We start from the raw sequence: 24,808 nt of genomic DNA on the forward strand, positions 1-24,808 counted from the left end.
ACACTAGTACACTACATATTAGTAGATTGCACACTAGTACACTACATATTAGTAGATTGCACACTAGTACACTACATATTAGTAGATTGCACACTAGTACACTACATATTAGTAGATTGCACACTAGTACACTACATATTAGTAGATTGCACACTAGTACACTACATATTAGTAGATTGCACACTAGTACACTACATATTGAGACTTGTATTAGTAGATTGCACACTAGTACACTACATATTAGTAGATTGCACACTAGTACACTACATATTAGTAGATTGCACACTAGTACACTACATATTAGTAGATTGCACACTATTACACTACATATTAGTAGATTGCACACTAGTACACTACATATTGAGACTTGTATTAGTAGATTGCACACTAGTACACTACATATTAGTAGATTGCACACTAGTACACTACATATTAGTAGATTGCACACTAGTACACTACATATTAGTAGATTGCACACTAGTACACTACATATTAGTAGATTGCACACTAGTACACTACATATTAGTAGATTGCACACTAGTACACTACATATTAGTAGATTGCACACTAATACACTACATATTGAGACTTGTATTAGTAGATTGCACACTAGTACACTACATATTAGTAGATTGCACACTAGTACACTACATATTAGTAGATTGCACACTAGTACACTACATATTAGTAGATTGCACACTAGTACACTACATATTAGTAGATTGCACACTAGTACACTACATATTAGTAGATTGCACACTAGTACACTACATATTGAGACTTGTATTAGTAGATTGCACACTAGTACACTACATATTAGTAGATTGCACACTAGTACACTACATATTGAGACTTGTATTAGTAGATTGCACACTAGTACACTACATATTAGTAGATTGCACACTAGTACACTACATATTGAGACTTGTATTAGTAGATTGCACACTAGTACACTACATATTAGTAGATTGCACACTAGTACACTACATATTAGTAGATTGCACACTAGTACACTACATATTAGTAGATTGCACACTAGTACACTACATATTGAGACTTGTATTAGTAGATTGCACACTAGTACACTACATATTAGTAGATTGCACACTAGTACACTACATATTGAGACTTGTATTAGTAGATTGCACACTAGTACACTACATATTAGTAGATTGCACACTAGTACACTACATATTGAGACTTGTATTAGTAGATTGCACACTAGTACACTACATATTCCTTACATCCATCCATTTCTACCGCTTATTCTAAATGGTAACACCCCAATAAGTTTTTCAACTTGTTTAAGTCGGGGTCCACCTTCATCCATTCATGGTAACATTTCTGCTTCTTCTAAACCTTTATTTCCAAACATGTCAACAATAACAATCGAGACAAGTACAATATAGGTTGGTGTTCTTTGAAAAATATTTTTTTTCAAGTTTAAAAATATTCTCTTACTTTATTTATTTGGAGGAGGATGAGTCACCGTTGTTGCCTTCAAAGCCCCTAAAACAACTTCACACATTCAGATGTACAACATTTACTGGATTTTCAGCATTTTTTTCAGCGCATTGCCAGCACCTTCCTCCGCAAGCCGAGAGGGACAAGCAGTAGAAATGGATGGTTTGATTGATTGATTGATTGATTGATACTTTTATTAGTAGATTGGATGGATGGATTTCCGTTTCCATAGCAGCACACTTCTGACTTCTAGCAACAACTGTGTCCTACTCCCAGAAACAAACACCTGTGTTTTCTAATCATGCCAGACTCGGTAACAAACAATGAAAACGACCAGTTTCTGACAAATGAGGATTCACAACCGCATCTTTTTGAAGCTGCACATACTGAGGATGAAACATTTCTTCTAGAAGCCAGCATGAAGGAAGAGTGAGACGTTGGGGTAGACAGACGCCGTGAGAGTGAGTTGAAAGTGACTGCAAACTGCAAAATGTGGAATTTGAAGCAATGCTATTTCAACATAAATGGAGTGCTTACCCAAATAAACTGGAAAAACATACCTGGCCAGAGTTTGTTTGTTATTTTTAATACATTTGCAAATTAAAAAAAGTAAAAGGTTTTACATTGTCATCTTGGGGTATTTTGGGTAGGATTTGGAGAAGAAAAAAATGAATGTATTCCATTTTAAGGCTGTAACATAAATGAATGCTGATTGTCTTGACGAGCTACCTACCTTGTTACCTTGCCTTCCTCAGGTGTGACCAGGCCGGTGGCTTGACCCACGCACCTCAACTACATTTTCCTGCTGTGAAAAAAATCTTTTTTACCACCATGGTTTTTTTGTCGCCCGTTCTTTGCTCCCCGCCAATAAAAGAGGTAGCAACTGTTGTGGGCTCTACGCAGCCAGGTGGTGCAACTGGTTGTGAAGCAGTGGTGTTGTTTTTCTATTTCTTGCTTGGAAAAAGTCCCTTTGAGCACCTGGTCAGGTCACAGCCGGTGACACTTCTTTGACGGCGATGTCACTAGATGCATTTTACTCATTCAAGTGTGCAAAATAGGACAAATACTGCGGCGAAAGCTGTAGAATTGTTCTTGTCTTTCCAAAAATCCTGAAGCACGACGACATGTCAACATCAAAGTATATGTTGTGTAAGTAGGAGTAAGTGCGGCTGACAAGAGTTGTGAGGCCAAAGTACTCTGGACTGATACAATCAGAGCAAGCAGCATGTCTGAAGAAGTGCAGAAGAAGAAAGAATGTTCAAGTCCATCAACAGATAGAAAAGTCCAGCTTGACATTGTGTACTGAAAGAGGAAGTTTAGGATCCAGGCTTGGCAGAGACGACCTCTTCCTCAAGACCTTGGTAACCTTCCACATCTCCCAGGCTCTAAGAGAGAAGAGAAACAGTCTGGAGGTTTTTTTGCCTGGGCTTTTGGAAAAGAGACATATCTGATGTGTTTGCTGCTAAAATAAAAGTATAAAGATAATATGAATGTTTGATGTACAACTCCAATGATACCACATGTATACTGTATTATTGATTTGTACATAGAACCTTCAGCAACTGGGACAGTAACTAGTGATGAGTTTACATGGCTAAAGATTGTACTCACAGGAAAGATTCATGGCGTGAAATAAAGAGTTTTACACACACACCGACCCTAACCCTAGAGCTGCAACTGTCAATACTGTCAATACCTGGTATAATCTCAGAATGTAAAGTTATTGGATCAATATTTTCATTTGGGTGGTTTTTGTTATTGTTTAAAAACTCAGAGTTATTGTAGGTCACTTTATTTGACACAAATTGTATACATACATAATTTACAGTACTAGCAAATATTGCTGTCAATCTTTGGGCACATGATACGATTCCATTCTTGTGAGCAACGACTCAATTTGGAATCGATTCTTGATTCAAAACGATTCTTGATTCAAAATCAATACTTTTTTGGAATAAGATGGGATGGCATTCCTCAATAAAATCAATGAAGAGCTCTGATCAATTCCTCTGTTATTTAGAAGAAAACCTTCTTGCCCTGATGTGGGATCAGATGTCGTTGTGGTTTGTGCAGCCCTTTGAGACATTTCTGATTAAGGGCTATACAAATCATCTTTGATTGATTGTCTTTACAACTGAAAGCTTTCACCAATTCAATCGTTTCTTCCCTAAATCCTTGTAAGTGTGGAAGTAAGAGAAGTGGTAGTAACATCTTGGTGATGAAGAATGCTTTAAATCTTTCACGAAAAGATTCTCTTAAGAGTTCATGAATCACTTCATCCTATTTTAATGATTTTTTTCATCATCACTTACATATTTGCCTCTAAACCTTTGAACATATGCCCAAATCTGCAGTGGGCCATGTAATTAAACATCAGCCTAATGGGACTTAAGTGCGTCTCGGTCACATGACTGGACAATTGCAACATACAAACAGATGATAGACTGTCACTGAGCCTATTCTGCACACCATAAGTACTAAGAACTACCACACTGGAGTTTAGTCCCAGGAACTACTCTTCCCCACAGGGACTTTTCCTTTTCACATTGGCACATGGCTGGGGATGCTGTGGACCGTGGTAAGAAACATGTGTCGCGCACCTCCGCCTGCGACCCGTGACCTCCTACTTTAGCGCCTCACCCACCGCTGCAGAACAACCCGCCCACCAAAAGTCAACCAAGACACAACACAAGCAAGAATGGAGAAAGGGAAGCGACTGTCTTCATGATGCTCTGCTAAAATTGGCCGTCTAATATTATTATGGAAGAGCACACCCAGGGAGTTAAAGCGCCAGTCATCCAGACATATTTCTTCCTTTCATGGAAGACGAAAGAATAGCAATAAGGAAGTTCCTTATTATTATTAATTAGTGTATGTACTGATTGTATAGGACTAAGTATCCTAGAAATCAACATTATTATTAATTAGTGTATGTACTGATTGTGTAGGACTAACTATCCTAGTAGTCAACATTTTTATTAATTATGTACTGATTGTATAGGACTAAGTATTCTAGTCAACATTTGTATTAATTATGTAAAGATTGTATAGGACTAAGTATCCTAGAAGTCAACATTATTATTAATTAGTGTATGTACTGATTGTGTAGGACTAACTATCCTAGTAGTCAACATTTCTATTAATTATGTACTGATTGTATAGGACTAAGTATTCTAGTCAACATTTGTATTAATTATGTAAAGATTGTATAGGACTAAGTATCCTAGAAGTCAACATTATTATTAATTAGTGTATGGACTGATTGATTGATACTTTTATTAGTAGATTGCACAGTACAGTACATATTCCGTACAATTGACCACTAAATGGTAACACCCCAATAAGTTTTTCAACTTGTTGGGGTCTACGTTAATCAATTCATGGTACTAATATGTACTATCAGCATGATACAGTCATCACACAAGTTCATCATCAGAGTATATACATTGAATTATTTACATTATTTACAATCCAGGGGGTGGAATGTGGAGGGGATTGAGGGGGGTGGGGGGGTAGGTTGGGTTGCTATCAGCACTTCAGTCATTAACAATTGGATGATGTGAGAAATGGACATTGAAACAGTGTAGGTGTGACTTGGTAGAATATGTACAGCCAGCAGTGAACATATGTACGTATGTACTGATTGTAAAGGACTAAGTATCCGAGAAGTCCAACGAGGAACCCCGCAAGAACAGTGAGGTACATGCAATGCTGAAGGCTCGGAACAAGGCGTTAAGTCTGGCGATATGTTAGCATTAAAAACAGCCAGAGCTAACATGAACTGTGCCATTAAGGTTGCAAAGCGTGCTCACAGTTAGAAAGTGCAGGACTTCTTCGAAAACCCCACGAACACTCGGCGAATGTGGCAGGGCATACAGGTCATCACGGACTATAAAGCTGTCCCTCGTCCCTGTGACAACAGCATCAGCTTCCTAAATGACTTTAACAACTACTTTGCCAGGTTTGAGGCACTTAACACCACTCCAGCCAGAAAATCCATCCCTCTCCCTGATGAGCAGCCGCTCAACCAGGACACAGCGGATGTCCGGAAAACCCTGTGGAGAGTGAACCCCCGGAAAGCAGCGGGACCTGATGACATTCCGGGCAAGGTGCTTAAAAGATGTGCAGACCAGCCGGCGGGGGTTCTCACGGACATCTTCAACACCTCGCTGACCCAGGCTGTGGTACCATCATGTTTTAAGACGTGCCTAAAAAACCCCCAATCTCCTCCCTCAATGATTATCGCCCCGTGGCACTCACCCCCATCATAATGAAGTGCTTGGAGTGGCTGGTAAATGAACACATAGTCTCCAGACTTCTCCCCACATTCGAGCCATACCAGTTTGCTTATCGCCCTAACCGCTCCACAGAGGACGCCATCTCCTCTGCACTCCACCTGAGCTTAGAACATCTGGAAGGAAAGGACACACACGTGTGGATGTTCTTTCTGGACGTCAGTTCGGCGTTCCACACCATCATCCGGCAGCACTTGGTGAGCAAACTGTCCCCCCTTGGATTCCGTACCCCCCTATGCAACTGGCTGCTTGACTTCCTCACAGACAGACCCCAGTCCGTGAGAGTGGGCGACCACACCTCCAGTACCATCTCCCTGCCTCCTGACTCCTGAGTCCACTGCTGTTCACTTTGATGAGCAATGACTGCTGCACCAGGTCCACCACTGACCACATTGTGAAGTACACAACAGTAGTGGGCCTCATCCCACATCAACAATCACATGGAAACATCTGGTTGACTGGTGCAGAACCACACAACCTGGTCCTGAACGTCAACAAGACCAAGGAGATCACCAGGTTCCTGGGGGTGCAGATAACTGACAATATGACCTGGTCCCTACACACTGGAGCTCTTGTAAAAAGAGCTCAGCAGCGCATGCACTTTTTGCGTTGGATGAAAAATGCACAGCTCCCTCCCCCCATTCTCAGCACATTCTACAAAGGCACTATAAAGACCACCTGCACCTGCATCTCTGTCTGGACTAGAGCCTGCAGCGCCTCAGACTGGAAGTCTCTGCAGAGAGTGCTGAGGGTGGCGGAAAAGATCATCAGGCCTCCTCTTCCTCCTGTCCAGGAGATGGCAAAAAGCCGCTGCCTGACCAGGGCTCAGAAAATCTGCAAAGACTCCACCCACCCCCACCAAGGACTGTTTTCACTGCTGGACTCTAGAAAGAATGAAGTGAAGTGAAGTGAATTATTTTTACATAGCGCTTTTTCTCTAGTGACTCAAAGCGCTTTACATAGTGAAAGCCAATATCTAAGTGACATTTAAAGCAGTGTGGGTGGCACTGGGAGCAGGTGGCTCAAGTGTCTTGCCCAAGGACACAACGGCAGTGACTCAGATGGCGGAAGCGGGGATCAAACCTGCAACCCTCAAGTTGCTGGCACGGCCACTCTACCAACCGAGCTATACCGCCCCGAGGTACTGAGGTACCGAGGTTCCGCAGCCTCCGTAGCAGAACCTCCAGGTTGTGTAATAGCTTCTTCCCTCAGGCCGTAAGACTCTTGAACGCATCATAATCCATCAATCCATCCGTTTTCTGCCGCTTATTCCCTTTGGGGTCGCTGGTGCCTATCTCAGCTACAATCGGGCGGGAGGTGGGGTACACCCTGGACAAGTCGCCACCTCATCACAGGGCCAACACAGATAGACAGACACCATTCACACTCACATTCACACACTAGGGACCATTTAGTGATGCCAATTAACCTATCCAGGTGCATGTCTTTGGAGGTGGGAGGGGCCTATCCCCAGGTGCATGTCTTTGGAGGTGGGAGGGGCCTATCCCCAGGTGCATGTCTTTGGAGGTGGGAGGGGCCTATCCCCGGGTGCATATCTTTGGAGGTGGGAGGGGCCTATCCCCAGGTGCATGTCTTTGGAGGTGGGAGGAAGCCGGATCATAATAATCCCCTCAATTCCCCCCCAAAAATGGATTAACTGGCTGGAATATAAACACAATATAACATACATCCATAAACGTGGATGCATAGGAAAAAGTGCAATATATTTATCTGTTCAGTAATCCATTTATTCATATCTGCACCTTATTGCTCTTTTACCCTGCACTACCAGGAGCTAATGCAACAAACTTGTGTTCTAATCTGTACTGTAAAGTTCAAATTTGAATGACAATAAAAAGGAAGTCTAAGTCTAAATCCAGTCTAAGTCTAAGTCAACATTATTATTAGTTAGTTTATGTAATGATTGTATAGGACTAAGTATCCTAGAAGTCACCATTATTATTAATTAGTGTATGTACTGATTGTATAGGACTAAGTACTAGACGGGACTAGAGAAGCTCTGATTCTTCACACACCTTTTGGACGGTGGATCACTTGGACTTTGGAGATGTTCCCAATACAGTGAAGTGAATACGAGCAGGTCTTCACGCACACTTGAAGTGAAACTAGAGTGCGAGCTAAGACATTTACCTTCTCAGTGCTCTTGCTGCTGCTCCTCAGAGCCTGGATGGACAATGCGGAAGAGCACAAGACGAGGGCGAGCTGGACAAGGCACAAGACCAGCAGGACACCATTGATGCCCCTCAGGAGCATCTGGCACAAGAAGGAATTGTTACAAAAATAAAACACTGGAAGGCATGCACAAACGCAGTGAAGTTGTCACGTAGTGTAAATGGTAAATAAAGATAGAATACATCCATCCATCCATTTTCCTACCGCTTGTCCCTTTCAGGGTGGCGGGGGGTGCTGCAGCCTATCTCAGCTGCATGGAGTTGCAAATCCTTTTCAACTTCTATTCAATTGAATGGACTGCAAAGACAAGATACTTAACGTTCCACCTGGAAAACGTTATTTTTTGCAAATATTAGCTCATTTGGAATTTGATACCTGCGACATGTGTCAAAAAAGCTGGCACATGTGGCAAAAAGAGTGAGAAAGTTGAGGAATGCTCATCAAACACTTATTTGGAACATCCCACAGGTGAACAGGCTAATTGGGAACAGGTGGGTGCCATGATTGGCTATAAAAGCCGCTTCCATGAAATGCTCACTCATTCACAAACAGGGACAGGGCGAGGGTCACCACTTTGTTGACAAATGCCTGAGCAAATTGTTTAAGAACATTTCTCAAGCAGCTATTGCAACAAGGAATTTAGGGATTTTATCATCTACGCTCATCAAAAGGTTGAGAGAATGTGGAGAAATCACTGCACGTAAGTCATGATATTACACACCTTCCATCCCTCAGGCGCTACTGCATGAAAAAGCCACATCAGTGTGTAAAGGATATCACCACATGGGCTCAGGAACACTTCAGACAACCACTGTCAGTAACTACAGTTGGTGGCAACATCTGTTAGTGCAGGTTAAAACTCTACTATGCAAAGCCAAAGACATTTATCAGCAACACCCAGAAACGTTCCAATGGGCCCGAGCTCATCTAAAATGGACTGTTGCAAAGTGGAAAAGTGTTTAGTGGTCTGACGAGTCCACATTTCAAATTGTTTTTGGAAACTGTGGATGTTGTGTTCTCCGAACCAAAGAGGAAAATAACCATCCGGACTGTTCTAGGCACAAAGAGTAAAAGGCAGCATGTGTTGAGTGATTGATTGAAACTTTTATTAATAGATTGCACAGTTCAGTACATATTCTGTACAATTGACCACTAAATGGTAACACCCCAATAAGTTTTTCAACTTGTTTAAGTCGGGGTCCACGTAAATCAATTCATGGTCATGTGTGATGGTATGGGGGTGTATTAGTGAACAAGACATGGGTAACTTACACATGTGTGATGGTATGGGGGTGTATTAGTGAACAAGACATGGGTAACTTACACATGTGTGATGGTATGGGGGTGTATTAGTGAACAAGACATGGGTAACTTACACATGTGTGATGGTATGGGGGTGTATTAGTGAACAAGACATGACTAACTTACACATGTGTGATGGTATGGGGGTGTATTAGTGAACAAAACATGGGTAACTTACACATGTGTGATGGTATGGGGGTGTATTAGTGAACAAGACATGGGTAACTTACACATGTGTGATGGTATGGGGGTGTATTAGTGAACAAGGCATGGGTAACTTACACATGTGTGATGGTATGGGGGTGTATTAGTGCCCAAGACATGACTAACTTACACATGTGTGATGGTATGGGGGTGTATTAGTGAACAAGACATGGGTAACTTACACATGTGTGATGGTATGGGGGTGTATTAGTGCCCAAGGCATGGGTAACTTACACATGTGTGATGGTATGGGGGTGAATTAGTGAACAAGACATGACTAACTTACACATGTGTGATGGTATGGGGGTGTATTAGTGAACAAGACATGGGTAACTTACACATGTGTGATGGTATGGGGGTGTATTAGTGAACAAGACATGACTAACTTACACATGTGTGATGGTATGGGGGTGTATTAGTGAACAAAACATGGGTAACTTACACATGTGTGATGGTATGGGGGTGTATTAGTGAACAAGACATGGGTAACTTACACATGTGTGATGGTATGGGGGTGTATTAGTGAACAAGGCATGGGTAACTTACACATGTGTGATGGTATGGGGGTGTATTAGTGCCCAAGACATGACTAACTTACACATGTGTGATGGTATGGGGGTGTATTAGTGAACAAGACATGGGTAACTTACACATGTGTGATGGTATGGGGGTGTATTAGTGCCCAAGGCATGGGTAACTTACACATGTGTGATGGTATGGGGGTGTATTAGTGAACAAGACATGACTAACTTACACATGTGTGATGGTATGGGGGTGTATTAGTGAACAAGACATGGGTAACTTACACATGTGTGATGGTATGGGGGTGTATTAGTGAACAAGACATGGGTAACTTACACATGTGTGATGGTATGGGGGTGTATTAGTGAACAAGACATGACTAACTTACACATGTGTGATGGTATGGGGGTGAATTAGTGAACAAAACATGGGTAACTTACACATGTGTGATGGTATGGGGGTGTATTAGTGCCCAAGACATGGGTAACTTACACATGTGTGATGGTATGGGGGTGTATTAGTGCCCAAGACATGGGTAACTTACACATGTGTGATGGTATGGGGGTGTATTAGTGAACAAGACATGACTAACTTACACATGTGTGATGGTATGGGGGTGTATTAGTGAACAAGACATGGGTAACTTACACATGTGTGATGGTATGGGGGTGTATTAGTGAACAAGACATGACTAACTTACACATGTGTGATGGTATGGGGGTGTATTAGTGAACAAGACATGGGTAACTTACACATGTGTGATGGTATGGGGGTGTATTAGTGAACAAGACATGGGTAACTTACACATGTGTGATGGTATGGGGGTGTATTAGTGCCCAAGGCATGGGTAACTTACACATGTGTGATGGTATGGGGGTGTATTAGTGAACAAGACATGACTAACTTACACATGTGTGATGGTATGGGGGTGTATTAGTGAACAAGACATGACTAACTTACACATGTGTGATGGTATGGGGGTGTATTAGTGAACAAGACATGGGTAACTTACACATGTGTGATGGTATGGGGGTGTATTAGTGAACAAGACATGGGTAACTTACACATGTGTGATGGTATGGGGGTGTATTAGTGAACAAGACATGGGTAACTTACACATGTGTGATGGTATGGGGGTGTATTAGTGAACAAGACATGGGTAACTTACACATGTGTGATGGTTTGGGGGTGTATTAGTGAACAAGACATGACTAACTTACACATGTGTGATGGTATGGGGGTGTATTAGTGAACAAGACATGGGTAACTTACACATGTGTGATGGTATGGGGGTGTATTAGTGAACAAGACATGACTAACTTACACATGTGTGATGGTATGGGGGTGTATTAGTGAACAAGACATGACTAACTTACACATGTGTGATGGTATGGGGGTGTATTAGTGAACAAGACATGACTAACTTACACATGTGTGATGGTATGGGGGTGTATTAGTGAACAAGACATGGGTAACTTACACATGTGTGATGGTATGGGGGTGTATTAGTGAACAAGACATGGGTAACTTACACATGTGTGATGGTATGGGGGTGTATTAGTGAACAAGACATGACTAACTTACACATGTGTGATGGTATGGGGGTGTATTAGTGAACAAGACATGACTAACTTACACATGTGTGATGGTATGGGGGTGTATTAGTGAACAAGACATGGGTAACTTACACATGTGTGATGGTATGGGGGTGTATTAGTGAACAAGACATGGGTAACTTACACATGTGTGATGGTATGGGGGTGTATTAGTGAACAAGACATGGGTAACTTACACATGTGTGATGGTATGGGGGTGTATTAGTGAACAAGACATGGGTAACTTACACATGTGTGATGGTATGGGGGTGTATTAGTGAACAAGACATGACTAACTTACACATGTGTGATGGTATGGGGGTGTATTAGTGAACAAGACATGACTAACTTACACATGTGTGATGGTATGGGGGTGTATTAGTGAACAAGACATGACTAACTTACACATATGTGATGGTATGGGGGTGTATTAGTGAACAAGACATGGGTAACTTACACATGTGTGATGGTATGGGGGTGTATTAGTGAACAAGACATGGGTAACTTACACATGTGTGATGGTATGGGGGTGTATTAGTGAACAAGACATGACTAACTTACACATGTGTGATGGTATGGGGGTGTATTAGTGAACAAGACATGACTAACTTACACATGTGTGATGGTATGGGGGTGTATTAGTGAACAAGACATGACTAACTTACACATGTGTGATGGTATGGGGGTGTATTAGTGAACAAGACATGACTAACTTACACATGTGTGATGGTATGGGGGTGTATTAGTGAACAAGACATGACTAACTTACACATGTGTGATGGTATGGGGGTGTATTAGTGAACAAGACATGGGTAACTTACACATGTGTGATGGTATGGGGGTGTATTAGTGAACAAGACATGACTAACTTACACATGTGTGATGGTATGGGGGTGTATTAGTGAACAAGACATGGGTAACTTACACATGTGTGATGGTATGGGGGTGTATTAGTGAACAAGACATGACTAACTTACACATGTGTGATGGTATGGGGGTGTATTAGTGAACAAGACATGACTAACTTACACATATGTGATGGTATGGGGGTGTATTAGTGAACAAGACATGACTAACTTACACATGTGTGATGGTATGGGGGTGTATTAGTGAACAAGACATGACTTACTTACACATGTGTGATGGTATGGGGGTGTATTAGTGAACAAGACATGACTAACTTACACATGTGTGATGGTATGGGGGTGTATTAGTGAACAAGACATGGGTAACTTACACATGTGTGATGGTATGGGGGTGTATTAGTGAACAAGACATGGGTAACTTACACATGTGTGATGGTATGGGGGTGTATTAGTGAACAAGACATGGGTAACTTACACATGTGTGATGGTATGGGGGTGTATTAGTGAACAAGACATGGGTAACTTACACATGTGTGATGGTATGGGGGTGTATTAGTGAACAAGACATGGGTAACTTACACATGTGTGATGGTATGGGGGTGTATTAGTGAACAAGACATGACTAACTTACACATGTGTGATGGTATGGGGGTGTATTAGTGAACAAGACATGGGTAACTTACACATGTGTGATGGTATGGGGGTGTATTAGTGAACAAGACATGGGTAACTTACACATGTGTGATGGTATGGGGGTGTATTAGTGAACAAGACATGACTAACTTACACATGTGTGATGGTATGGGGGTGTATTAGTGAACAAGACATGACTAACTTACACATGTGTGATGGTATGGGGGTGTATTAGTGAACAAGACATGGGTAACTTACACATGTGTGATGGTATGGGGGTGTATTAGTGAACAAGACATGGGTAACTTACACATGTGTGATGGTATGGGGGTGTATTAGTGAACAAGACATGACTAACTTACACATGTGTGATGGTATGGGGGTGTATTAGTGAACAAGACATGACTAACTTACACATGTGTGATGGTATGGGGGTGTATTAGTGAACAAGACATGGGTAACTTACACATGTGTGATGGTATGGGGGTGTATTAGTGAACAAGACATGGGTAACTTACACATGTGTGATGGTATGGGGGTGTATTAGTGAACAAAACATGACTAACTTACACATGTGTGATGGTATGGGGGTGCATTAGTGAACAAGACATGGGTAACTTACACATGTGTGATGGTATGGGGGTGCATTAGTGAACAAGACATGACTAACTTACACATGTGTGATGGTATGGGGGTGTATTAGTGAACAAGACATGGGTAACTTACACATGTGTGATGGTATGGGGGTGTATTAGTGAACAAGACATGACTAACTTACACATGTGTGATGGTATGGGGGCGTATTAGTGAACAAGACATGACTAACTTACACATGTGTGATGGTATGGGGGTGTATTAGTGAACAAGACATGGGTAACTTACACATGTGTGATGGTATGGGGGTGTATTAGTGAACAAGACATGGGTAACTTACACATGTGTGATGGTATGGGGGTGTATTAGTGAACAAGACATGGGTAACTTACACATGTGTGATGGTATGGGGGTGTATTAGTGAACAAGACATGGGTAACTTACACATGTGTGATGGTATGGGGGTGTATTAGTGAACAAGACATGACTAACTTACACATGTGTGATGGTATGGGGGTGTATTAGTGAACAAGACATGACTAACTTACACATGTGTGATGGTATGGGGGTGTATTAGTGAACAAGACATGACTAACTTACACATATGTGATGGTATGGGGGTGTATTAGTGAACAAGACATGACTTACTTACACATGTGTGATGGTATGGGGGTGTATTAGTGAACAAGACATGGGTAACTTACACATGTGTGATGGTATGGGGGTGTATTAGTGAACAAGACATGGGTAACTTACACATGTGTGATGGTATGGGGGTGTATTAGTGAACAAGACATGGGTAACTTACACATGTGTGATGGTATGGGGGTGTATTAGTGAACAAGACATGACTAACTTACACATGTGTGATGGTATGGGGGTGTATTAGTGAACAAGACATGACTTACTTACACATGTGTGATGGTATGGGGGTGTATTAGTGAACAAGACATGGGTAACTTACACATGTGTGATGGTATGGGGGTGTATTAGTGAACAAGACATGGGTAACTTACACATGTGTGATGGTATGGGGGTGTATTAGTGAACAAGACATGGGTAACTTACACATGTGTGATGGTATGGGGGTGTATTAGTGAACAAGACATGGGTAACTTACACATGTGTGATGGTATGGGGGTGTATTAGTGAACAAGACATGACTAACTTACACATGTGTGATGGTATGGGGGTGTATTAGTGAACAAGACATGGGTAACTTACACATGTGTGATGGTATGGGGGTGTATTAGTGAACAAGACATGACTAACTTACACATGTGTGATGGTATGGGGGTGTATTAGTGAACAAGACATGACTAACTTACACATATGTGATGGTATGGGGGTGTATTAGTGAACAAGACATGGGTAACTTACACATGTGTGATGGTATGGGGGTGTATTAGTGAACAAGACATGGGTAACTTACACATGTGTGATGGTATGGGGGTGTATTAGTGAAAAAGACATGGGTAACTTACACATGTGTGATGGTATGGGGGTGTATTAGTGAACAAGACATGACTAACTTACACATGTGTGATGGTATGGGGGTGTATTAGTGAACAAGACATGACTAACTTACACATGTGTGATGGTATGGGGGTGTATTAGTGAACAAGACATGACTAACTTACACATATGTGATGGTATGGGGGTGTATTAGTGAACAAGACATGACTAACTTACACATGTGTGATGGTATGGGGGTGTATTAGTGAACAAGACATGACTTACTTACACATGTGTGATGGTATGGGGGTGTATTAGTGAACAAGACATGGGTAACTTACACATGTGTGATGGTATGGGGGTGTATTAGTGAACAAGACATGGGTAACTTACACATGTGTGATGGTATGGGGGTGTATTAGTGAACAAGACATGGGTAACTTACACATGTGTGATGGTATGGGGGTGTATTAGTGAACAAGACATGGGTAACTTACACATGTGTGATGGTATTGGGGTGTATTAGTGAACAAGACATGACTAACTTACACATGTGTGATGGTATGGGGGTGTATTAGTGAACAAGACATGGGTAACTTACACATGTGTGATGGTATGGGGGTGTATTAGTGAACAAGACATGACTAACTTACACATGTGTGATGGTATGGGGGTGTATTAGTGAACAAGACATGACTAACTTACACATATGTGATGGTATGGGGGTGTATTAGTGAACAAGACATGACTAACTTACACATGTGTGATGGTATGGGGGTGTATTAGTGAACAAGACATGGGTAACTTACACATGTGTGATGGTATGGGGGTGTATTAGTGAACAATACATGGGTAACTTACACATGTGTGATGGTATGGGGGTGTATTAGTGAACAAGACATGGGTAACTTACACATGTGTGATGGTATGGGGGTGTATTAGTGAACAAGACATGGGTAACTTACACATGTGTGATGGTATGGGGGTGTATTAGTGAACAAGACATGACTAACTTACACATGTGTGATGGTATGGGGGTGTATTAGTGAACAAGACATGGGTAACTTACACATGTGTGATGGTATGGGGGTGTATTAGTGAACAAGACATGACTAACTTACACATGTGTGATGGTATGGGGGTGTATTAGTGAACAAGACATGACTAACTTACACATGTGTGATGGTATGGGGGTGTATTAGTGAACAAGACATGGGTAACTTACACATGTGTGATGGTATGGGGGTGTATTAGTGAACAAGACATGGGTAACTTACACATGTGTGATGGTATGGGGGTGTATTAGTGAACAAGACATGGGTAACTTACACATGTGTGATGGTATGGGGGTGTATTAGTGAACAAGACATGGGTAACTTACACATGTGTGATGGTATGGGGGTGTATTAGTGCCCAAGGCATGGGTAACTTACACATGTGTGATGGTATGGGGGGTGTATTAGTGAACAAGACATGGGTAACTTACACATGTGTGATGGTATGGGGGTGTATTAGTGCCCAAGACATGACTAACTTATACATGTGTGATGGTATGGGGGTGTATTAGTGAACGAGACATGACTAACTTACACATCTGTGAAGGCACCATTAGTGCTGAAAGGTACATACAACTTTTGCAGCAAGATATGTTGTTATCATGGACGCCCCTGCTTATTTCAGCAAGACAATGCCAAGCCATGTGTCTGTATAGTAAAAGAGTGTTGGTACTAGACTGGCCTGCCTGTCGTCATGACCTGTCTCCCATTGAACATGTGTGAATGCTAAAGTATGAGTCAGGAGATTGTTGAACAACTTAAGCTGTACATCAAGCAAGAATGGCAAAGAATTCCACTTCAAAAATGTGTCTCCTCAGTTCCCAAACCTGCACTGAGTGTTGTTCAAAGGAAAGGCCATGTAACACACTGGTAAAAATGCCTTTTTTGACATGTGTTGCTGACTTTCAATTCTAAATGAATGATTTTTTGCAAAAGTGTGTCAGTGTGAACATGACATATCTTGTTTTTGCAGTCTATTCAATGGAATATAAGTTGAAAAGGATTTGTTGTATTCTCTTTTTAGTTCCCATTGACACGAGGTGACAACTTCACTGCTTCTAGCTGTTAGAGAAGTGTACTGTTGCTGTTGTAGAAGTGTACTGTTGCTGTTGTAGAAGTGTACTGTTGCTGTTGTAGAAGTGTACTGTTGCTGTTGTAGAAGTGTACTGTTGCTGTTGTAGAAGTGTACTGTTGCTGTTGTAGAAGTGTACTGTTGCTGTTGTAGAAGTGTACTGTTGCTGTTGTAGAAGTGTACTGTTGCTGTTGTAGAAGTGTACTGTTGCTGTTGTAGAAGTGTACTGTTGCTGTTGTAGAAGTGTACTGTTGCTGTTGTAGAAGTGTACTGTTGCTGTTGTAGAAGTGTACTGTTGCTGTTGTAGAAGTGTACTTTTGCTGTTGTAGAAGTGTACTGTTGCTGTTGTAGAAGTGTACTGTTGCTGTTGTAGAAGTGTACTGTTGCTGTTGTAGAAGTGTACTGTTGCTGTTGTAGAAGTGTACTGTTGCTGTTGTAGAAGTGTACTGTTGCTGTTGTAGAAGTGTACTGTTGCTGTTGTAGAAGTGTACTGTTGCTGTTGTAGAAGTGTACTGTTGCTGTTGTAGAAGTGTACTGTTGCTGTTGTAGAAGTGTACTGTTGCTGTTGTAGAAGTGTACGGTGGATCAGACTGGTGGTGATGATGACCATGTTGGCAGCGTTCTTACTTACGATAATCAGCTTTTTCTTCTCCAAGCATCGCGTGATGAATCCTTCTTTATGGGGGGGCATGCTTGTCAGACTGTCAAAGTCCCAGAAGTCACCGTCCGCCGGCTCACAGGCATCCCACAGGCTTTGGTGTATGGTGGCGATGTTGAGGGCGCACATCACCATGGCAACCATGGCAAAGCCCACACCTGAGATGTTGAAAATGACATTGATGATGACCTGAGAGAAGATATGAAGGTGGTATTTGCCAAACAGTGGAAATGAGCTGTGATTTGTAGGAAAAGTCATTGTCAACAGCTTCTCCCAGTCTTTGCAGACACGCCTGAAACTCCTTTGATGGAGATTGTCATCTTCCAAGCAGAAAAGCATGCACATGTGTAAAATGGCTACATGGAAGAGGAAGGATGTTTCACTTTCAGACCTCTTGACTTCTGCAGCAGGTACAATTATTACACTTCCTGTACCGTGCCTCTCTTAAAGCGTGTTGACTACAAGCCTTTACATTGCAATGCTTTTCCAGCAGAGCCATCTTGGTACTTTAAAAGAGATTCTTTCTGAGATCCAATAGTGTTCCTCACCTTCTTCATCAAAATGCTGGAACTCGCGACTTTCTTTGGCCCCATGGTGGATTCTTGTAAACACACTGCTGTTTTATTACCATTGCTATGACTTTGTGGGTTATTTTGTGTTTTATTTCATTTACTTAATGATTAAAGGTGTCATACTATGATGTTTTTCTACATTGAAAACACTTCCTTGGGGTGGACATTACAGGTAATGGAGCTTCTTGGGCCAAAATGTGGCATCGATGTTGTTTTCCGGCAGCTTTCTGATGGTCTTCTCAGGGTTTGCTGCTCTGAGGGCGGTCTTATAATGCTCAAATGTTCCAATCATATTTATTACTACAAACAAGTATGTCCCTTTTTTTGAAAAATACTTTCAGTTAAGCGTCTAGACTGTACAACTCCTCTCTGGGACGGGGGGCGGGGGGTACTAGGATGACAGGGGATGCAAAACAATAACAGTGCAATACGTTTTCATAACATGGTCACTACTGCCTACTTTGTCTTGTTATATTCTTATTTTACTGTTATATTTTTATTCCCATTGTTGCTTTTTATTTTTTATTCTTATTGTAATATTTCTCTATTTTGTTTCCATTTAAACCCCCATTATTTACTTTTTACTTTAATTTATATTGATCTCAACTCTGTACACTGCTGCTGGAATTTTAATTTTCCTGAAGGAATCAATAAAGTACTATCTATCTATCTATTTATCTTTAAAGTGACAACCATGTGTCCACATTTAATAATGTAAATACCTGACAAAATGATGCTTGGCATCCTTGGCATCAAATATATTTTCTGGGTGATGGTTTATCAAATATTCTGTTCCCTGCAGTGCAGTGTCACCAAACCTTTTATTGTCCTGGTGCATTTTCTACTTAAAACATGGATAACAAATCCTTTTAAACTACGAGTTGATTCAAAGTTATTGTGGCAAAAAAGGGTGTTAAAAGTTCACGTGTGGTCTTGGAAAGGCTGCAGACGCGGGCGGATGCTTTGCCTTGCGGTGCGCAGACCGAGGAGGTTGTGTTTTGCTTTCTTTGTTTGTCTGCTAGCAAAAAGTCAGGAATAAAGATTTGGATGACAAGTTCAGGAAATGTCTGAAGAAACCAACTTTTCTGTCTCCTTCACGACTGGCACACACGGACCTCCACCTCCACCTCCACCTCCACCTCCACCACTGGTGCTGCGCAGGCCATTTTGAGAGATGCACTTTACTTCCGGACCGGCCACTTCAGACAGATGCTACTTTGTTGATTTCCTCAGGAAAATGTCAATTCCAAAAGCGGTGTACAGAATTGAGATCTAATTTGAAAAGTAAACAACAAATAATGTTATTGTCATCCTCGTACTCCCTTGTACAGTCTGATGGCGTGTGGGACAAAATACTTTTTGAGTCTATTAGTCCTGCACTCAGAAGCGCCAGCAAGTTTTCATTTGGTACCGTCCCACCTCATTATTGGGATGATCCTCACACGACTATTTCTGATAGCCTTACAGCCCTGGAGGGAGCCTTCCTATCAAGTCAACCATACATATTCCTCTGTGGAGACTCAAAGCACTTGACATGATCTGACTTCCATTGACAGCAGTGCGGGTGTCACCGGGAAAGTGTATTGCCCAAGGACACAGCGGCCGTGACGGAATCCAACCTGGAACCTTCAATAAAAATAATGATAAGAAAATCAACTATTAGGGCACGGAGAAGACTGAGGGGGGGACCCCATGTGAGTGTGAATATTGGGCTGCTCCAAAAAATCGATTCACATCCGAATTGCGACTCTTATTCATCCTGTCTAAATCAATTCATAATTTAGAAAATATATATATATTATTTTATCGTTATCAAAGTTGTTTTTAATAAGAATCAATGCAGAAAGAGCTTTTCATTTGATGAGTTTTATAATAATGGTTATGCTAAATGATACATTGTGAGAATTGGTTTGAAAGGAGAATGGAATGTTTTGGTGCAGAAAGATTGCCAGCCCTGATGGTCCAGTGCCAGGTGAGGTGAAGCACTGATCAATGTGCTGATGCCAACTAAACCTAGCGTGCTTTAGGTGTGGCGTGGGCCTGGTCACGGTACGACTGGCCAAGAGCCGTTGCACCCGGCAAAACATAAGAAGTGACTCACCAGACACGGACTCGGGTACTTCTCCGACAAAATGCACAAGATGCCGAAGAACACAAACTAAAAGAGAAGAACATAAAGCATGAGAGCAGAGTGGAGAGAGAATGAGTGTAGTTGAGGTCACGTTACGCTGCTCACCACGGCTCCCATCCACACAGAAAAGAAGTTGGCATCCACGGGCCACCAGGAGGCGGAACCGTGACACATGAGGATGCCTCCCAGGCCCATGTTGAGCAAGCCCACCATGATCTGCAGGGCCTGGCGTGGGCACAGGGGGCAGGAGGTGGTGGTCACTGGCTGTTCCACTCAACTCACTTGAAAAGCTGCAACTCTCACCCCCAGTAAGGACTGAGACGTCCCCAGGAGTGTCCTCAGGTGCTGGGACACGGAGCAGCAAACGGGGCTGAAGCAAAGACTCTTGAGGATTTGGAATAGAGGAAGCCAGACACTGCTGGGGTCAGAGGTCACTGTAAACACGGTGACCCCATCTGTCCTCTTCATGGTCACAGACATCCTGCCTACTTTGGAGAGAACATACTATGTCTTAGTAGATTTGATAAGGGTGCACACAAAAACAGATTCCTATTCATTGAATCGATTCGAAAAATTGAAAATCGATTTAAGGATAAATACATTTAATAGATGTATTTTATTTAATAAGAAGCTTCACGTTTTAGGCCAGAAGGAGTTTTTCTAAACTGTAACCTGTTTTCAAAAAGTTTCAATACAATTGTTAATAACAAATAATTCATTGCAAGAATTGCTTTGAAACCACGTTGCCTTGAGAATGGATTCTAAATGGAATGGTGAGTGCAGGACTCAGAATGAATGGTCACATGCCCAAAGATCAACAACCCTGATATTGAAAAGTCAATGACATGCATGAAGCAAGACAAGCTTTTCTGACATTCCAATGACATCTCCTTTTTTTATTTTTACTACATGCTCATTATTTATGAGGTGTGCTTTTCAACTCCTGCTGCTAGACTCAAGCGGGCGTGAACTTGGTTCCACCTCCAGGTGACTCGAGGGGAGAATCTTTGGTCACCTTTCAGGGGCTAAGAGTCCATTATTCAGGCTTCATCCATTTATGTATATTGATGCACTTTTACATTCATGTTCCTTTCACTAAATGTAAACACTTAAAAACAGTGCAGTAGTAATAACTAAAACACTTCAATTCATTCCCAGATTTTTCAAACTGATGGAAATGTCTGCACAAATGGATCATAAGCTGCTGATAACGGAGGAGCTGCTGGGGTCTCTCAGTGAGGTGAAGACATTTGACAACTGTCTGCATGACTTTATTTACAAGAAATACTTCCATTATCACCCTTTACTAATCCATTCTACAATTGTCCATGGCCCAATTGAGAACCATTTAAAAATTGATCATTTCCCCCACTTCTCATGTCTGAAACTGGAGGCCCATATCTGGCCCGCCACTTCCTTTTATCTGGCCCACCACAACCAATTTATCTTGCTTGCATATTTCCTTTTATCTGGCCCGCCACATCCTTTTATCTGGACCGCCACATCCTTTTATCTGGACCGCCACATCCTTTTATCTGGACCGCAACATCCTTTTATCTGGACCGCAACATCCTTTTATCTGGACCGCCACATCCTTTTATCTGGACCGCAACATCCTTTTATCTGGACCGCAACATCCTTTTATCTGGCCCGCCACATCCTTTTATCTGGACCGCAACATCCTTTTATCTGGCCCGCCACATCCTTTTATCTGGACCGCAACATCCTTTTATCTGGCCCGCCACATCCTTTTATCTGGCCCGCCACATCCTTTTATCTGGACCGCAACATCCTTTTATCTGGACCGCAACATCCAATTTATCTTGCTTGCCACTTCCTTTTATCTGGCCCGCCACATCCTTTTATCTGGCCCACGAAATAAAAGTACTTCATCTTTTCTTACTAAATGTGTTTCTTCTTTCCATTTTGACTAGAGATGTCGGATATTGGCTTTTTTGCTCATATCCGATATTCCGATATTGTCCAACTCTTAATTACCGATTCCGATACCAACCGATACCGATACATACAGTGGTGGAATGAACACATTATTATGCCTCATTTTGTTGTGATGCCCCGCTGGATGCATTAAACAATGTAACAAGGTTTTCCAAAATAAATCAACTCAAGTTATGGAAAAACATGACTGCCATATTTATTATTGAAGTCACAAAGTGCATTTTTTTTAACATGCCTCAAAACTGCAGCTTGGAATTTGGGACATGCTCTCCCTGAGAGAGCATGAGGAGGTTCAGGTGGGCGGAGTAGGGGGTGGCGAGGGGTGGGGTGTATATTGTAGCGTCCCGGAAGTGTTAGTGCTGCAAGGGGTTGTGAGTATTTGTTGTGTTGTGTTTATGTTGTGTTACGGTGCGGATGTTCTCCCGAAATGTTTTTGTCATTCTTGTTTGGTGTGGGTTCATAGGGTGGCGCGTATTTGTAACAGTGTTGAACTTGTTTAAAGGGCTACCCTCAGTGTGACCTGTATGGCTGTTGACCAAGTATGCATGCATTCACTTGTGTATGAGAAAATTCGTAGATATTATGTGACTAGGCCGGCACCCTTATAAGGTTTTTTGGCAGTTATTGGGGCGGTATAACTCGGTTGGCCAGCAACTAGAGGGTTGCAGGTTCAATCCCCACTTCCGCTATCCTAGTCACTGCCGTTGTGTCCTTGAGCAAGACACTTTACCCACCTGCTACCAGTGCCACCCACGCTGGTTAGATATTGGGTTTCACTATGTAAAGCACTTTGAGTCACTAGAGAAAAAGTGCTATATAAAATATAATTCACTTCACTTGTGTATTCCTCCCTACGTCTGTGTACACAGCGGCATTTCAAAAAGTCTTACATTTTACTTTTAGAAACTGATACCGATAATTTCTGATATTACATTTTAAAGCATTTATCGGCCGATATTATCGGACATCTCTAATTTTGACCTTTACAAAATACATGTACTGCATGCAATGGCATATATTTTAAACTTTAATATTATCTAATAATGCAGCAAATGTATTATATATTCCATAACATTTTATTTTGTTATAATAAAAAGAAATACTTAAATATCTGAGTTCAAAGCGGGTTATTCATCATATTGAACACTGTAAAAATAACAATAGACTTTACGTAAAATTTTCTTGCCAAAAAAAATCAACTTTGTTACTTTTTATTCTATATACATTAATACAATATAAAACAACAACTGTAGATTCTACAGTACAAAACTGGCAGCTTTGTTGCATGGATTTTACTGTAAAAATGTGTGTGTATATATGTATATATATATATATATATATATATATATATATATATATATATATATATATATATATATATATATATATACATACATATATATATATTGGTACTGTGTTTACATTCTACTAAAGTAGTATGCTGTAAAAAAAAAAAAGAAAAGAAAAATATATTGACAGATTTTGAATCACAGTAAAATCTAAAGATGTTTTTTACAAGGTAGGTAAAAAAAAGATATAATAATGACGTGATATATATGAGGGCAACTATAACCAAAAGGGAGTTTGACATTGTTGAAAGATTTCATCAACAGTGTCAAAGTATTGACATGATTGATACTTGTATTAGTAGATTGCACAGTACAGTACATATTACATACAATTGACTACTAAATGATAACACCCCAATAAGTTGTTCAACTTGTTTAAGTTGGGGTCCACCTTCATCCATTCTTTGGTATTGAATAATGTGGACCCCGACTTAAACAAGTTGAAAAACGTATTGTGGTGTTAGCATTTAGTGGTCAATTGTACACAATATGTACTGTACTGTGCAATCTACCAATAAAAGTATCAATCAATCAATGAAAGACTTAAAGAAGTTGAACAACGTATTGTGGTGTTAGCATTTAGTGCTCAGTTAAAGTATGTACTGTACTGTGAAAGTTTCAATCGATCAATCGAAACTAAAAGTGAGGTGGCAGAATAGTTAAGGTAAGACAAGTCTAAGACAAAAGAGAAGTGGTTTTGAGGAATAATGAAGAACTTACAAACTGCTAAGACTTGGCCTCTTTTTGGAGCGACTTCCTGTTCTGTTGTTGACGTTGTCACGTGACAACGTTTTTGTTTGTTGTTTTGCTTCCGGGATGACGCCACGCACTGGGCGTGGCACCACTAGGGGATGAGATCTTATTGCTTGGTTTTTAACTGACGTCACGT

At 41.3% G+C, this 24,808-nt stretch overlaps 1 protein-coding gene across 4 annotated transcripts; it reads right to left on the reverse strand.

Annotated features, from left to right (window-relative positions):
* Positions 1–2,029: 2,029 nt before the first annotated feature.
* On the reverse strand, positions 2,030–24,736 carry LOC133562395 (transmembrane protein 176B-like). 4 transcript variants are annotated; one of them, XM_061916571.1, is made up of 7 exons: positions 24,640–24,736; positions 20,915–21,099; positions 20,717–20,836; positions 20,582–20,638; positions 17,882–18,097; positions 7,911–8,033; positions 2,030–2,849 (listed from the first exon to the last, which is right to left on the reverse strand). In XM_061916571.1, exons 2-7 carry the CDS (start codon positions 21,089–21,091, stop codon positions 2,781–2,783), a joined length of 762 nt encoding a protein of 253 aa, XP_061772555.1. In that variant the 5' UTR covers positions 21,092–21,099; positions 24,640–24,736; the 3' UTR covers positions 2,030–2,780. The 4 variants fall into 4 exon arrangements, with proteins under 4 accessions (XP_061772555.1, XP_061772556.1, XP_061772558.1 ...); XM_061916572.1 differs by having other exon boundaries at positions 20,915–21,096; positions 24,640–24,735; XM_061916574.1 differs by lacking the exon at positions 7,911–8,033.
* Positions 24,737–24,808: the final 72 nt, after the last annotated feature.

This window comes from Nerophis ophidion, linkage group LG11, assembly GCF_033978795.1.
Source record: "Nerophis ophidion isolate RoL-2023_Sa linkage group LG11, RoL_Noph_v1.0, whole genome shotgun sequence".
NCBI classification, from domain to species: Eukaryota; Metazoa; Chordata; class Actinopteri; order Syngnathiformes; family Syngnathidae; genus Nerophis; species Nerophis ophidion.

Excerpts from the sequence above, each read along its gene's own strand:
- LOC133562395 (XM_061916571.1), bottom strand. The coding sequence starts at position 21,091 with ATGTCTGTGACCATGAAGAGGACAGATGGGGTCACCGTGTTTACAGTG. Across the intron at positions 8,034-17,881 it reads AGAAGAAAAAGCTGATTATC|ATGCTCCTGAGGGGCATCAA; the intron begins GTAAGTAAGAAC and ends TTCTTGTGCCAG. Across the intron at positions 2,850-7,910 it reads GCAGCAAGAGCACTGAGAAG|AGCCTGGGAGATGTGGAAGG; the intron begins GTAAATGTCTTA and ends CTTCTCTCTTAG.